Source organism: Arctopsyche grandis, chromosome 2 (assembly GCF_051622035.1).
Source record: "Arctopsyche grandis isolate Sample6627 chromosome 2, ASM5162203v2, whole genome shotgun sequence".
NCBI lineage: Eukaryota > Metazoa > Arthropoda > Insecta > Trichoptera > Hydropsychidae > Arctopsyche > Arctopsyche grandis.
In genome coordinates this window covers 37573-50543 of record NC_135356.1, presented here as the reverse complement: position 1 = coordinate 50543, position 12971 = coordinate 37573, and the positions used below count along the sequence as shown (strand labels likewise).

General features: G+C 34.7%; 2 protein-coding genes across 2 annotated transcripts; both read left to right on the top strand.

Annotated features, from left to right (window-relative positions):
* Positions 1 to 1027: 1027 nt before the first annotated feature.
* On the top strand, positions 1028 to 4295 carry LOC143921458 (kelch-like protein 1). Its single transcript, XM_077444779.1, has 10 exons — positions 1028 to 1220; positions 1296 to 1450; positions 1531 to 1736; positions 1827 to 2024; positions 2263 to 2436; positions 2534 to 2828; positions 2952 to 3124; positions 3205 to 3415; positions 3580 to 3775; positions 3866 to 4295. The coding sequence occupies exons 1-7, from the start codon at positions 1060 to 1062 to the stop codon at positions 3041 to 3043; spliced, it is 1281 nt and encodes a 426-aa protein (XP_077300905.1). The 5' UTR covers positions 1028 to 1059; the 3' UTR covers positions 3044 to 3124; positions 3205 to 3415; positions 3580 to 3775; positions 3866 to 4295.
* Positions 4296 to 5215: 920 nt separating this feature from the next.
* LOC143921492 (uncharacterized) lies at positions 5216 to 11704 on the top strand. The gene is made up of 3 exons (XM_077444825.1): positions 5216 to 5338; positions 7475 to 7721; positions 7814 to 11704. Exons 1-3 carry the CDS (start codon positions 5268 to 5270, stop codon positions 8462 to 8464), a joined length of 969 nt encoding a protein of 322 aa, XP_077300951.1. The 5' UTR covers positions 5216 to 5267; the 3' UTR covers positions 8465 to 11704.
* Positions 11705 to 12971: the final 1267 nt, after the last annotated feature.

Sequence of the window (12971 nt, the reverse complement as noted above, 5' to 3'; positions counted from 1 at the left end):
TTTTGTGGAGATTTTGGCAATGTCGAATTCTCTGACTTCGGTGATGGTTAGGTTAGGTTAAGTTAGGTATTGTGAGGTAAGCACGTTTTGTGGATATTTTGGCAATGTCCAATTCTTTGATTTCGGTGATGGTTAGGTTCAGATGGGTGAGATTTGGTAGGATAAGAACTTTTTGTGGATATTTTGGAAATGTCGAATTCTTTGACTTCGGTGATGGTAATGTAAGGTTGTGCTAGGTATTGTGAGGTAAGCACGTTTTGTGGATATTTTGGCAATGTCCAAACCTTTGATTTCGGTGATGGTTAGGTTCAGATGGGTGAGGTTTGGTAGGATCAGAACTTTTTGTGGATATTTTGGCAATATCGAATTCTTTGACTTCGGTGATGGTAAGGTTATGTTGGGTTAGGTATGGTGAGGTAAGCTTGTTTTGTGGATATTTTGGCAATGTCCAATTCTTTGATTTCGGTGACGGTTAGGGTCAGATGGGTGAGGTTTGGTAGGATATGAACTTTTTGTGGATATTTTGGCAATGTCGAATTCTCTGACTTCGGTGATGGTAAGGTTAGGTTAAGTTAGGTATTGTGAGGTAAGCACGTTTTGTGGATATTTAAGCAATGTCCAATTCTTTGATTTCGGTGATGGTTAGGTTCAGATGGGTGAGATTTGGTAGGATAAGAACTTTTTGTGGATATTTTGGAAATGTCGAATTCTTTGACTTCGGTGATGGTTATGTAAGGTTGTGTTAAATATTGTGAGGTAAGCACGTTTTGTGGATATTTTGGCAATGTCCAAGATTGATTTCGGTGATGGTTAGGTTCAGATGGGTGAGGTTTGGTAGGATCAGAACTTTTTGTGGATATTTTGGCAATATCGAATTCTTTGACTTCGGTGATGGTAATGTTATGTTGGGTTAGGTATGGTGAGGTAAGCTTGTTTTGTGGATATTTTGGCAATGTCCAATTCTTTGATTTCGGTGTTGGTTATGTTCAGATGGGTGAGGTTTGGTGGTGTATGATTTTCATATTATTGTTATTGTATAATTTGATTTTTAGAAAAGACATGAGCATCGGGAGCAATATGACCGAAATTAGTGCCAATTTTGGTGACTCAACGGATTTCGAAATAGATGTGCAGCATGCGCATCTTTTCTCGAAATACATGTATCGGAAGTATGTCGAACAGGAGCAATGCGATACTGTGCTAGTTGTCGGCACTGCAAGGTTAGTCTTGCTTCAAATATTTAATGTATTATGTACATATGTTAACTCGAGGTTTTATGTTTAATCTGTTTGCAGATTCAATGTACACAAGTTTATTGTTATGTGCCACAGCGACTATTTGGCGGAGCGCTTAGAAGCATCACCGGAGGAAATTGTCTTGGACGATCGGGGCGATTTTCGTCTGGACACTTTGAGCAAAGCTATTGAATACTTCTACAGAGGCAAACTCGGTGAGAATTTAAACTTCGTTCGTACGAATTAATACATATGTACTAATTAGTACTAATGACAAATTTTACAATATTTGCAGATTTGGATCCTCTTGGGGCGATCCAGTTAGTTGAATTTTCGCGAACAAACATTCACTGCTATAAACTTGAGGATTATTGCGTGTCGTTCCTAGAAAGCGCATTAAATACTGAAAACTTCTTGTTAATCGGAAATTTTGCGAAGCATTATAGTTATTTCTTATTGCTAGAAAAAACGAGAGCTTACACAACTAAAAATTATGTTGACGTATGTATATTATAATTTTAGGTCATACATACGTATGTGTATTTATATTTTTTAATATTCATGAAATCTGTCTGTCTGTCTGCATTGTAGATAATTCAAGGGAGAGCGTTTCTCGATATAAAAGCTGACCAACTGGAGGAATTGCTGCAGTCGAATGATTTAAATGTCACCACAGAAGAGCAAGTGTTTATAGGCTTGAAGCTGTGGGTTCAAAAGGACTGGGACAATCGGAAGCAGCATTTGAATGCTTTATTTAAATTTGTTAGATTTCGTCTGTTATCTAAAGAGGTAATAATATTTTTAATTTGTTTTGTATATTGTACATACATATATTACATGTAATTCTTACTGTACTTTCTTAATGTGCTTTCATATGTACACATGTATGTATGTATGTATGTATGTATGTATGTACAATGTACTAATCATTACTTGATATAATATTTTGTTTTTAATGTGTGCTCGGCACAATAAATTTAAAAAGGTATGCGATTAATTGCTGAACGTTATAAATGTTTCGTTTCAGTTCATTTTAAACGAAGTGAAACCTCTTTGTTACAATCGTGTATGCTGTCAACAATTGTGGGATTTACTTGAATGGAATATGAGTCCAAAAAAGAGACCACGTCTATCATTGCAAAATGTAAAACCTAGAAAGAGCACACGAGGTATATTGATTGTAGGAAGACGTTCGGCAAAAGTAAGTTTAGTTTGTATGTAAATGCTTTAAATGCATATGTATGTACATAGATATATGTATATGTAATTATGTATATTTTTCAATGTTTTTTTTTTAGCTTGCCAATGAAATCCAAACAATAAGAGGAGATTTCCAGAAATGTTTGTCGTTTTACGACATGAATAAATTTTATAATCCCTTCGAGACGGTCATTCTTCGAGACCAATATTTAATAATGATTGGCCGTCGATCGAAGGAGGTGTTTATTCAATTTATTACTAAACTTTCAAATTTGTGCCGTCACGAAAGAAATGACAATAAATCGAACATTTATGTAGATTCTATTTGTTATAACAATATTTTGAAAAGTTTACTTTGGGGGATTGCAATACCGGCATTGGGTTTTTCAAAAGGTAAGTTCATTAATATTCAGCAACTCGTTGCTTTTGTTACCTTATTGTCGTTCACTTATTGTATGCAAATTTATTAACAATACAGTTATAATAATACGTATGTATAATATTTATATTGAATAGATGTACAGTTTGGATGTTGCCACAAAGGATGTGACGGCGCTTCCACAAATGGTACATGGAAGAAAAGATTTTGCAACCGCTGTTGTCGGTGACCATGTTTTCATCTCAGGAGGAAAAAATCCCTGTTCCAATGCTGCCACTGAAGACATAGACTTACAAACGAGTGTACATAGGTTGGTTGGTTGGTGAATATTTATGATGATTTTTTAATATTGTACAATGGATTACAACTAGTTTTTACGATTTTTCAAAGGTACGATTTCAATACAAGAAACTGGGCCTATCTATCCCATATGTCGGAGTGCCGACATCTCCATGACACCGTTGCACTAGACGGTGTCATATATGCAATAGGTGGAAAAAACGACAAAGAGGTATTCCTTAATAGCATGGAAACTTTCAATGTGGCCAGGAATAGATGGACGGCCGCTCCGCCGATGGCCGAAAAGAGAGCCCGGTTTGCTGTAAGTATTGTCAGGATTTTTTTCTGAAATCGATTATGTCTACATAATCGCCATTTTACATTGTATGTATTGTATTGTCATCATTTTAGAAAAATTGAATTTTGAATATTGTACATACATACATATATTATATATCGTTATATTCAGTCTGTTTCACTTTGTAGGCTGTTGCATTGGGAGGTTATATCTACGCAATTGGCGGCACCTGCGATATTATCAGCAATAGCAATAGCAATAGTACACACGACTCGGTAGAACGGTATGACCCGGAGGCTCAAACCTGGACATATGTTGCTAGTCTCCCTGAAGCACGGTTTGGGCATAAGGCTATCGTCCACGACGATAAAATTGTTTGCGTCGGTGAGTTGATTTTGATTTTGTAACAACCATTATTGTGTGTGTGTGTTTTTTGTATGCAAGTGATTAATATTTAATACATATTTATTTCAGGAGGTAATCACTTGTCGGTGCTAGAATACAGCCCCGATAGAGACTCGTGGACGATTATTGGATCCATTTCAACGAAACGATTCGATTTTAATATGCTAATTGCACCGATGCATTTACTGACTGGTTTTAATGTTTAATAATGAAAATGAAACTTGAATTCAAATGAGTAGTAACTTGTTTAAATGCATAACTTGTTTAATATTATGTACATATAATGTTTTCCTTTTAATGGTAACACTGTTGGCTTAAAACAGGATTTTTGTTTTGCATTTCCATTTTTATTTATTATATATTATATATGTATGTACATATGTAAGTACATATATGTGGAATTATTTGTACACATTCTTTATTTCATGAAAACTATTAACAGTTCATCCTGTTCTATATTTGTAAATATAATGTCACAAATATATTTTTTTCTCAAATGAAAAGAGTGTTTTTATTTATTTCATCTTATTTTAATAAACGTTTTGTTATTAATGTGATCACGAGTGGAAACTCAATCAATCAATGAAAATAATGGTCATCATTTTTTTAAGTTAAGTTAGTATCCGGTGAACCCGAGCTACCTTTTCATTTCAAAAACAATTCAGTTAACCAGTTTTTTGCACAACTTCAAACATCAAACACCTAATCATTTTCTCTCAACAAAATAAGACGTAAAAACTTATAAACTAGGTATTTTTGTACATCCATGAGTTTTATTGGACATTAAACGAAATTCATCGCAAGGTAAAAACCTTCATCGGCAGAAGTAATTGCACTCCAAAATGTTTAGACGGAGACAAAAGTGATTCTCTTTTATCGTTGGTAAACGAAATTCATCGCAAGAGCAATAATATGCATTCAATTATGCCACGATTCTGGACAAAACTTTCCTTATTTAAGTTTTCAGATTAAAAACCTTCATCGGCATAAGTAATTGCACTCCAAAATGTTAAGACGGAGACAAAAGTGATTCTCTTTTATCGTTGGTAAACGAAATTCATCGCAAGAGCAATAATATGCAATCAATTATGCCACGATTCTGGACAAAACATTCCTTTTTTGAGTATTCAGATCGAAATCCTTCTTCCACAGAAGTAATTGCACTCCAAAATGTTTAGACGGAGACAAAAGTGATTCTCTGTTATCGTTGGTTAACGAAATTCATCACCAGGAGCATACTTTGCGTTCAATTTAAGTTTTCAGATTAAAAACCTGCCGATGAGGCAGAAGTAATTGCACTCGAAAATGTTTAGACGGAACGGAGACAAAGGTGATTCTCTTTTATCGTTGGTTCATGAAACGAAATTCATGATTCAAAACTCGAAATTCGTAATTCGAAATTCGAAATTCGAAATTCGAATTCAACGAACAGCGTGTTGTTGCGCTGTCAGTCTAGTCGCTGCCTCGCACGATGTCGGGCGCTTCCGCTTCTGCTTCTGCTTCTGCCTCTGCCTTTGCTTCTGCTTCTGCTTCTGCTTCCCGGTGAGTGTTCTCATATTAATTCAATACCACACTAACACTAACCAGCTTCGTTAGAGTTCACTTCAGTTCACTTACGTCACGCGTCGCAGACTCTGTCTGTTTGCGAACTGTCACTTTGCGAAAACTCTTCCGCGCGCCAAAACACCCCTCGCCACTGGGATGGGACGATTGCTGGGACGATTGCGGTTTCATACATTCGCGCTGTCATACCCAATGCGAAATGCATGTTCCTTTCTCGTCTCCGTCTCCGTCTCCGTCTCCGTCTCGCGCTTTAATCCTTTCAATTTTCATTCATTCAATTTCACTGCGGACGCGCGCGCGTCTTCTCATTATAATTATTTATTGCGATGCGATATTTTACAAAATGTCATATGTAAATACATATTGTGGGTCTCGACATTGCGTAGCCGTCGCGACAACTACGGGATGTAGCTGTCCAGATGGGCTGGCCACCGGACTCTCCTGCCAGTCCGTGTGGTTGCTTGTCGGCCAGTTTCTTGCTGTGGTTCTGCATTTTCTTGGGGGGCTCTCCGCTGCTTTCCATGTATGCCGGCTTTATGCGGTCTACCGATACGGTGACATTGGAATCCTTAATTCTCAGTGTGAAGAACTTCGGTCCCTTCTTCAACACTGGCTGTAACGGACCCTTGGCAGCATCGTGTCTCAGGAACACCTGATCACTGGTGTGCAGGTCTTTGTTGGTTGATCTGAAGGTTGATCTTGTTCCATGGCGCCGCGGTGGACTGGCGTTTCTCAACCTCGCCCCATTTGGGACCGCAATCTCTCTGCTAGTTCCGCTGTGTTGGGTCCTCCGTTTCGTTGTGGAGCCAGAAACTCTCCCGGTAGCCGTAGCGGTTGACCATATACCAGTTCTGCTGACGTGGCATTGAGGTCTTATCGGATACCATGCCGATCGGATCCCCAGTAACACTGTCGGTAGGGCTTCCGTCCACCCTTCGTCTTGGTGGCACATGATCTATGTGTGTGTGTATGTTTGCATGTGTGTATGTGTGTATTTGTGTGTGTGTATGTGTGTACGTATGCATGTGTGTATGTGTGTATTATGTATGTGTGTGTGTGTGTATGCATGTATGTATGTACGTATGTATGTTTGTATGTATGCATGCATGTATGCATGCATGTATGTATGTATGTATGTATTTGTTTGTGTATGTGTGTATTTGTGTGTGTGTGTATGTGTGTATTATGTATGTGTGTGTTTGTATGTATGCATGCATGTATGTATGTATGTATGTACGTATGTATGTTTGTATGTATGCATGCATGTTTGTATGTATGCGGCGGAAATTCAACATAGCCAGGTTCAACAGCAACTCTTCAGAACAACAACGTTCTCAAAATTTTTGGTGTCAACAAATGGCAACGTACCCTGTTATTGCTAAGAAAGCTCTGGAGATTTTCATACCGTTTGTTACTACATATCTTTGCGAGCAATCCTTTTCGAGGATGCTGGACATAAAAACGAATAAAAGGAACAGACTTTGTTGCGAAAATAACATGAGAGTGGCACTTGCCAATGTGAAGCCGCGCATTTCTGAACTAGTCTCTGAAAGGCAACAGCAGAAGCCATACTGATTTGCAGTAAATATTCATTATTATGTTTTTGTGTGAAAATCATGTTTTAATGGTTTTGTTCTTTGAACACAGTGATGTTGATGCACGGTTCATTTTGTGCACCAGTAAAATATATACCTATGTTTTGAATTTGAAAAAAATCATATTTTATTATTCCAATTAAGAGGGGTTCGGTGAATACGCATATGAAACTGGTGGGGTTCAGTACCTCCAATAAGGTTAAGAACCACTGATCTAGTAGCAGCATACTAGTAACATCCTATACGTTTCGATTAATGATTTATGATTTCACTTCATAACTGAGGGGACTCGGTATTTCTAAACAATGAGAGTTGTCATGATCAGCAAGCAATTGATCTAAAACCGGGATTTTTGGGTGTCCCAAAGTTCTTTTCGGGACGCCGGGACAAGCCCGGAATACTGAAACGCCTGGCAGGGCTATTTATATTCCAAAATCCTTAAACCGATATCGTTTGATGATTTTGTTAATAATACATTACAATTTTATTTTATTTTTATATATATATTTTTTGTTTTCAGAAATAGTTATACTTCTATTCTTCGGTTGAAGTGTGAAAAGCTTAAATACGAGATAGAGAATATCAAAATACAACGACAAGTATTGAGTATGTCTAGAAAAAATATTTTACTTCATATTGAAAATCTTAACATGAAATTCGTGCGTTTGAATTATGATATTTGTGAGCTAAAAAATCAAATGATAGTCAAATGTGATAATGAAATAAAACCTGTGAATGAAGACGATGCGGTACCCATAACACCTAAAGTAATTTTTTTTGTGTATTAATTAACCTTGAACTTGAACTGACTATCTACAATGTACTACATATTAATTTATTGTAATATTTATATTTTCAGGAAGAGGTTTTTGTTCTTGACAACCAAACAAATGCGGAAAACCGAGTACCATACATTTTGCTACTGAAAAGTAAAAATAAATGTGCATCACGAAAACGGGTATACATTGAGAAAATATTTGATACAGAAATCAAGGAGTGTTTTGAGATTATCAGCGTTGATCCTTTCGAAATATCGCCGGTTAATAATGATATAACACTTAAAGAGGAACACTATGAGGCAATGAAGCCATGCGTAATCAGGGGGCTTTCAAGTTGTAAAAATTTAATTCCGTGCATCACCGTTCAAGAATCTAAGAATTCAAAACAGCGCGCCTCCAGCAAAAATGGCATGAACGAGTCGACGACTAATTCAGACAAAAATAATGAATCTCCAAAAGTTGTTGAAGAAAGAAAAGGAAAAAATGTTATCGACCTAACGGATAGTGAGGAATCGTTTGCAAACTGTGTACAAAATACCGATGTATCGGCCAAAAGAAAAAATGAGACTGAAAGTAGTAGTAGTATGAAAGTTTTGAAAAAATGTGTCACAGTTCAAGATAGTTCAGTTGAAACTACTACGGAGATCACTAAAACTACAACGACAACGAAAGTTTTGAATCTTCCTAATATTAAAATAGATTTGGATGATGGTGTTATTGAAATTAATTAATTTAAAGAAATTATTATTTTGATTTTGTTTGAATCTCATATGGAATATTTTCCATAATACAATAACAAATTGCATTATCTTTTTATACACTTGGAATCGATTTGAAATTGACCTATTTTATTTTCAACTAAATTTTATACCTAGAAATACTACATTGAATGGGTGGGCGTAAATATGTAACTGAATTTCATATTAAAAACCTATGAAATTCTACAGACGACGAGCGTTTATAACTCCAGCATGTTATAATTTATTTAGAACGCTAAAACTATATACATTTCTAAGATATGTAATTTTTTTACATACAAACATTTACATAAAGGTTGCCAGATTTTCAAAAAAAGCATACCTGAATTTTATTAAAATATATTTTTTTCAATATACTATAATATTTAATGTTAACTTTCAATAACATTTTTTTTTTATTATAAAACAGCACAAACCATAAAAAATATCACAAATCTTTTGAATATTTTTCAATTCCAGTTTCATTTTTCAAAATATTTTCTGCATGTTCATTTCAAGTCTTTAAAAATTCGCGAAACTGCATGATATATTAGAATTTTATTTTTCTATCAACTCCAAGGTATTCAGCAACGGACGATTACATTCTTTCTGCAAAGCCGTCGTCAAAACTAAAAATTCGTACTAATGCTGCATTTGAGTAGGGAATCAAATAATTATAAGATGTTATTTTATAAAAATTGGTTACTTTTTAATTACTTTTAAAATGTTTTACCGATTTTTCGTTAGTCGATCATTTGGTCTTGTCTATCTCTATTCATAAATTTAATTTTTGTATTTCTTCCAATAAATCCAAGGGATTCCCAGAACTATGTATGCCATCGTATACGCCACTTTAAAACTCTCATTGTTTCCATTTTTTCTTACTAAGCATTCAAAAACTGCAATTATATTAACTCATTTACAACACCATCTTTACAGTTGTCTTTGACCGTATAAATTATCAGATCAATATTTCTCAAACTGTGGTGATTGTTGTATTCAATTTTGTATAAAATTTATATACTTAAACCTTTTGAGTGCTGACGTCTTTTTTTTTTAAAGCCCACCACGCTGAAAATTAGAATTATTTAGAAATCCAATAGAAAGCACGTATAAAAACCCTAGATAACTCTCGCCGACGATTTCGAGTTTTGTAAAGGTGTGTTTAGACTCTAATACATCTTGCAACAATATAAAATAAACAAAAGAAGTCTATTAATGAATGTATTTTTCCAAAACTAGTTCCATCTTCTTCATTGTTGTTAAAATGTAATGCTCACAATTTAAATGCCAAGCCACAATCTAAAATACTCAGCAGTTAGGGATTTCCATCGAGAAATTCTGTTATGGTTATAAATTCAGAAATTCCAGTGTCAACCAAGTCTTTATAAACATTGACACAGATTACACGACCCATGTTCAATGCATTTATTTTTTCAATGCAACCTGGAAAGGCTTAGCGGGTAGTATTCTTGTTTATTTTTAACATACTCAAAAAAACAACGCCGATAGTCATATTTCAGGCTGATGGGCTTGTTGGCATAACGCCGATCGGCGTTGGTCAGCATTCAAGGGTTAACGTAATAAACGATATATTTTAGATCATTGATATGTATGCTACGCGAGAAAAAAAATCATTTCAATATCTGAGGATTTGAAATCTTTTTTGAATTTTGGAATATCGATAAATTCTTTGGTAAAATAATCAAGCTTTAACTATAGAAATATAATTTTTTTTTAAATTTATTTATCGATATTTTGGAAAAAATATATGCTGGTATATCTATGATTGGATAATCTATGATTGGAATATTGAAACTAAACCTATTAAATAATATTTTTTTGTATGAAGTGTGAAGGATTTAAAAACATACGCTGTATTGATAGCCTTTGAATGAAGTTAATAAATTAATAATACAGCGGATGTCTTTACGGTCCATAGTGAGTTAATAAAGTTAATGTCTCTCTTGAGTTCCATTTAAAAATTTTCTTTGCAAATCGAGACGCAGGATTACAGTTACTAAATCGGGACATCCAACCCTGTTTACATAATATATATTTATATGACGTACATATATGTGGGTGGAATTCCTGAATAGATGACGCTATTCAGGACCACGATGGGATGTGGCGGTGGAATTGAAGATCAAACACGTGCGTTTTCAGTCATGTTGTTTATTAAAACGACACCACGCGGTGGTTTAACGACCAACCGCCCCCAGTGGAAGGTTAACTTCTACTAACTGTAAAATAGCGGTCCTTTCGCGCCCTCTGCCACTTTTCCATCCCCTCTCTACAATCGGTCGTAACATACCCTTTCTCAGCCATAGCCCATACATCAGCCTTTCGTTCAATCCCAACACTACATATACGTACATGTATTGTTTCTTACGTAACTTCAAATTTCTCATTAAATATGTATATTTTTATGACCTTGCCTGTCTGTTATCCTTTACTTCTTACAAAGTCTTAATTTGATCTTAGAATTTCTGAAATGGATTAAAAAAGATAATAATGAGAACAAATTACTGTTTTTTTTTTATCATTTATTCGTTTCATTGTATACAATGGCTATGACTATGTTTTAATTATATTTTGAAATATTTAAGAAATTAGTAATCTCACAAGTTTATCTTAGTATTAGTAAATTTTTTATAATAATTAATTATATTCAAATTTTATTAGATATGTTTAAATTTCTAGATCTTCTGATGAGAGCATCCAATTCCTATTGATAAGCACTTGGACTACAGGAGATACTAACATGAACTCCTGCGGCACTAGTACTTAGAAATAAGGAAGGATAGTTTCGTGAAAAGTATTAATCACTGCAGATTAATTTCTTTTACGTATTATAGTAATGTTTTTATGTACAATTTAAGTTGATATGTATAATATTTTTTTGATTTTTCGTTATAAATACGTATGTGTATAAGGATTTTCTTAAACATAATATGTAGGTTTGCATATATGTATGTGTGTATTGTATATGCATTATGTATGATATTATTTTCTTCTTGTGCTCGTTATTCATTAAGTGTCTTCTTCCGGTCAGTCATGCCACTCGTTTATTTATCATTTTCAATTGGTGTAAGTGATGAATAAAGCTTACACAGAATCACATCACAAAATTAATGATGTTATTGTAAGCCACCTATGTAATTGTAAACTGCTCATGTTTCGAATTTTGTATCGCCAGCGCGTGTATTACAAATAAAATATATTTTAAATATTAAAACATGTTTCAATACAACCAATTAATAATGTAATATTGTAAAATATGTAACACAGTCTCTTACCTGATACGAGCGCTTATGAAAATATCACTATTATGCAAGCCGCTGTTTATTAATCACAATTTGACCTGTTTGATAACCGAAGTATACTTTTGAATATACATAAAAAAGCCATTTTAAAGCATCGTAACATTTGGCTCATTGATTATGTGACGGGATTCTTTCACATTGCACCTCGGTAGTCGAAACTTTGAGTTTCCATTATTTAGCAGTGTTCATTTAGTTTATTTCGTTTACCAACTATAAAAAAGTATCACTTTTGTCTCTGTCGACCCATGTTAGAGTGCAAGTACCTCTGGCGAAGAAGGTTTTTAATGTGAAAACTTAAATAAGGAAAGTTTTGGCCTTAGTCATGGCATAATTTAAAGCATATTATAGCCCTTGCGATGAATTTCGTTTACCAACGATAAAAAAGTATCACTTTGGTCTCCGTCGACACATTTTAGAGTGCAAATACTTCTGCAGAAGAAGGTTTTTATCTGAAAACTTAAATAAGGAAAGTGATGATTTTCGTTTACCAACGATAAAAGAGTATCACTTTTGTCTCCGTCTAAACATTTTGGAGTGCAATTACTTCTGTGGAAGAAGGATTTCGATCTGAATACTCAAATAAGGAATGTTATGTCCCGAATCGTGGCATAAGTGAATGCATATTATTGCTCTTGCGATGAATTTCGTTTACCAACGATAAAAGAGAATCACTTTTGTCTCCGTCTAAACATTTTGGAGTGCAAATACTTCTGCCGAAGAAGGTTTCTAATCTGAAAACTTAAATAGGGAAAGTTTTGGCCCAAGTCGTGGCAAAATTGAACGCAAAGTATGCTCCTGGTTATGAATTTCGTTTACCAACGATAAAAGAGAATCACTTTTGTCTTCGTCTAAACATTTTGGAGTGCAATTACTTCTGTGGAAGAAGGATTTCGATCTGAATACTCAAATAAGGAATGTTTTGTCTAGAATCGTGGCATAATTGAATGCATATTATTGCTCTTGCGATGAATTTCGTTTACCAACGATAAAAGAGAATCACTTTTGTCTCCGTCTAAACATTTTGGAGTGCAAATACTTCTGTCGAAGAAGGTTTCTAATCTGAAAACTTAAATAAAGAAAGTTTTGGCCAAAGTCATGGCAAAATTGAACGCAAAGTATGCTCCTGGTGATGAATTTCGTTTACCAACGATAACAGAGTATCACTTTTGTCTCCT

Coding starts and splice junctions, on each gene's coding strand:
- LOC143921458 (XM_077444779.1), top strand. CDS start 1,060: ATGAGCATCGGGAGCAATATGACCGAAATTAGTGCCAATTTTGGTGAC. Junction 1,221..1,295: donor CTAGTTGTCGGCACTGCAAG/GTTAGTCTTGCT, acceptor ATCTGTTTGCAG/ATTCAATGTACACAAGTTTA. Junction 1,737..1,826: donor CAACTAAAAATTATGTTGAC/GTATGTATATTA, acceptor TCTGCATTGTAG/ATAATTCAAGGGAGAGCGTT.
- LOC143921492 (XM_077444825.1), top strand. CDS start 5,268: ATGTCGGGCGCTTCCGCTTCTGCTTCTGCTTCTGCCTCTGCCTTTGCT. Junction 5,339..7,474: donor GCTTCTGCTTCTGCTTCCCG/GTGAGTGTTCTC, acceptor TTTTGTTTTCAG/AAATAGTTATACTTCTATTC. Junction 7,722..7,813: donor CGGTACCCATAACACCTAAA/GTAATTTTTTTT, acceptor TTATATTTTCAG/GAAGAGGTTTTTGTTCTTGA.